This window comes from Cynara cardunculus (assembly GCF_001531365.2).
Source record: "Cynara cardunculus var. scolymus isolate 2C chromosome LG 11, CcrdV1, whole genome shotgun sequence".
NCBI classification, from domain to species: Eukaryota; Viridiplantae; Streptophyta; class Magnoliopsida; order Asterales; family Asteraceae; genus Cynara; species Cynara cardunculus.
Window position 1 is genome coordinate 977,588 of NC_037538.1, and position 3,380 is coordinate 980,967.

General features: G+C 39.3%; 1 protein-coding gene across 1 annotated transcript; it reads right to left on the minus strand.

Moving 5' to 3' along the window:
• Positions 1-530: 530 nt before the first annotated feature.
• On the minus strand, positions 531-3,166 carry LOC112520894 (ankyrin repeat-containing protein ITN1-like). Its single transcript, XM_025129518.1, has 4 exons — positions 2,755-3,166; positions 2,444-2,527; positions 1,245-1,687; positions 531-1,136 (listed from the first exon to the last, which is right to left on the minus strand). The coding sequence occupies exons 1-4, from the start codon at positions 3,164-3,166 to the stop codon at positions 531-533; spliced, it is 1,545 nt and encodes a 514-aa protein (XP_024985286.1).
• Positions 3,167-3,380: the final 214 nt, after the last annotated feature.

Sequence of the window (3,380 nt, forward strand, 5' to 3'; positions counted from 1 at the left end):
ATTCTTTAATGGTTATAAACAATGTTGGAAGCGTCTTCGCAGAGGTATGCATGGGCCATCAATGACGATTGATGTTTATAACATCTGATGGGTTATCGGCTAATAAGTGATCATCTGGTTCAACCTCTATTGCTTATCTTCAGTTGATGGTTTACCAGCTGATTTTTCCACCAGCTTCAACCAGCTTTCTTAATTTTGTAACTGTTCCGTTAAATATAACCATCGACAAATATTGAAAAAAAAAAACTCATATTGTCGATGATCCTTTGCAGATCACCCGACGACAATGTACGTCGGTAATTGTTCGTTGCTGAAAATCATAGCGAGGCAGACACCATATCTTTTGGAAAGCTAGTTATTACGAGTAAACAACATACAAAGCAACTGAACATAAGAAAAACTCAACTCTGATCGATGCTATATATATATATATATATATAGACTTGGGATCATGTAAGACCCTACAACATTTATTGGTGCCTCCCCCTTCCCCCCACACACATAAATTGACCTGTATTTATGCATCGTAACTACTTATCAGATTTTGGTTGACTGAAAATACTTGGTCCATATGTGGAATAAACTAGTTCTATGAGCAGAGGAAATTGCAGCCAACCAAACAAACCGATTGGAATACACGCAATTACAACAAGCGGAGCTGCAATCCATGGCACTTTATCCTCGAGCACAAGTCCAAGAGTCGCACTGAATGCGATCATAGTAGCTGCTAATGACGTGAATAAGGAGACAAGTCCAATCGTCATTCTCTTTGGTAACGCATAAAGGAAGTCATCTTCTGCAAATCGTGCCATAAGTATCCCTAAGAACATTAACACAGAAGCAGTTGAAGAAAATAAGGCAATGGCATCTGATACGATGAAAAGCATAAAGGTTGCTTTGTCTACGAATAGAGGTTTGCCATCGTCTTTGTTTCCACCTGGGACTGTGAAGGCGCCTGCAAACGCCATTGTCACTATCAGTGCTGCTACCACGGTACATGAAGCTGATGCATCTTTCATCCATTCTTTTGCTTCTTTAAGTAAGTCCTTATGTTCTTCGATGAAAAGAGTTTTTGGGGATTTCCCGTCTTTGTTCGAAGCTTTTTTACGCAATGGATCTATAAAATTCTCGACTTCCTGCACAAAGATGCATACTATGGTTAACAAGATACTATTAGGTTGTCCAATTTCGAACTAACAACTAATTGTAAAATATTTAGTTATGAGTTCATTGTATATGATCACCTTGAACCATTGAAGCTCTCGCTGCATTTGCAAGGCTGCACCGGTGACAATGTTAAGTCGATGAGGTGGGGCCAACTTTGCAGCCTTATGTAACGAGTTCTCGCGTGTTTCTTTGTCGATCAACGTTGCTTGGGATACCTTGTGGACAGATGATTGCGATAAAATCTCGTACACTTGTTCTTGGCGTTGCGTAATGGCTTCTAGAGACAAGTGAAACCCTTCATTACTGCCGGTGTACCAAATTATGTCGGGATAAGTTGAAACACACTCTTCGATGACCTCCACAGTTCCGTGTTGGACTGCTGTATATGTCGAAGATCCTAAAATCTTCCAAGTTATATCATGGTCGCCTTTTTCTATGACTTTTTCGCACATATGTTTCGTTAGTAGCTTGCTTTGATGATGTTTTACTTTGATATCATAGATATCCTTGATTGATGGAGCTACATTGGCATCATATGCAATCCAAAGTTAGCGATCATTGATGGCATAAACAGCCATAAACAAAATGACAACAATATCGACTGTGTAACATACCTAAGTACCGAAAAACATTCCAAAATCCAACGGTAAACTGTTCGATCAAGGAAGAAACGAAAAGGGTTAAAAAGTTATTCTTTTTTTTATTATTAACCTGGATATTCAACCCGCTATAACCACCCACGAAGCCTTATATTCATATTAATTGGCAAAATGCATCAATATTATGTAACGACGATTGAGCTCAGGCATTTTTAATTAGTGTAACGATAAAAAAAATTAATAATTAATTAGAATAACAAACGTTCAATTCTTTCTATCGTTATTCATTTTGAATGCCATACCTTGCTGGGAGCCATTGAAGAAATGCTGACTTGATCAACTCTCTCTTTACTCATATTGTTGATAGGTATAACTTGCATCAATAAAAAACCATGTACCAAAATCATGATAATTTATATGTAGAAACAGTTGTTACAATACAATTAAAGGGGAGAGCTGTCAAAATCAGGTTAAATCATACATTGAAAATCTAAAAAATGAATTTTGATGTTACTGTGTGACGGGAGGAAATTGCTAGAGAGGGGTGATGATTATTTGCGTATATTTCAATTTGAAACACCACAAGAAGAAAAAGAGCGGGAGAGATTTACATATATAGATGAGACGACCCCATAATCCAAGCTTGCTTCCGCTCGGGAAAAATTCTGGTTTGGTACCTAATACTTCCAGTGCTGTTCTTTCGCGTCCATCTTTTTCTAGCGCAATGTTCGGATGTCGAGCGATTATTTCTAACGCTACGTCTACAAAACAATCGAAAACGTTGAGCTAGTTTTTGGTAGATGTGTCATGGGAGTAGATCCAAGAGTTAATTAGCAGACTTTTTTTTTATTAACCTGGATATCCAACTCGTCATGCGAGCCGAATTAGTATACTTATTCGTAAATCAATCGAATTAGAGGGAAACAGGCTGAAAATAATCCAACTTATAACAAATATAAATAAAAAGTGAAGGAAGTTCTAGGTTTACCAAGGAATCCAGACTGAATTGTGAGGGCAATGAGATCGCCGCCAGCAACCCCGGTGTACGGACTACTCCCTTCCTCCTCGAAGACCTGGTCCATAGTTACCGTCAGCAAGTATCGAAGTGTGCGCTTGTTTCCATGGAATGCAGCCAAATTCAACGGCGTATGACCATCCTTGTTCGGAACTAGAGTCTTACCCTGGTTCAGCTCCACCAAAACCCTAGCATCCGTCGTATTCCCAATCTTAGCAGCACGATGGAGCGGGTTGTCTCCGAGGTCACTCTCCAAAAACAGCTTATCTGCATCACCAACAGCAACGATAAGATCCACCAACTGTTTGACGAAATCATGGGAGCGATTCGTTCCCACAGCAATCATTAGCGGCGTTTCCCCTCTGCAATTGATCTGTTTAGTCATTAATCCTGGATCTTGCTCGAAGATTGGTTTTACGGATTCCCACTTGTTGTTTAATGCAGCTTGGTGAATGGGGAGACAGGCGATTACATGGCTGTTAGAACTCATCTTCTTTATTGAATGTGTTTGAATGTCTGTCAACCGATGGTGTTGCCATTTTAACATCGAAACCAATTATAGTTGCAGATTGAAATAGGAGACATGGGATTGGTTGATC

Bases quoted from the DNA above. Each gene is read 5' to 3' on its own strand.
- LOC112520894 (XM_025129518.1), bottom strand. From the start codon at position 3,166: ATGACTAAACAGATCAATTGCAGAGGGGAAACGCCGCTAATGATTGCT. The intron at 2,528-2,754 runs GTAAACCTAGAA...ATTGTTTTGTAG, and splicing joins AATTCAGTCTGGATTCCTTG to ACGTAGCGTTAGAAATAATC. The intron at 1,688-2,443 runs GTACCAAACCAG...ATGCCAATGTAG, and splicing joins AACAGCACTGGAAGTATTAG to CTCCATCAATCAAGGATATC.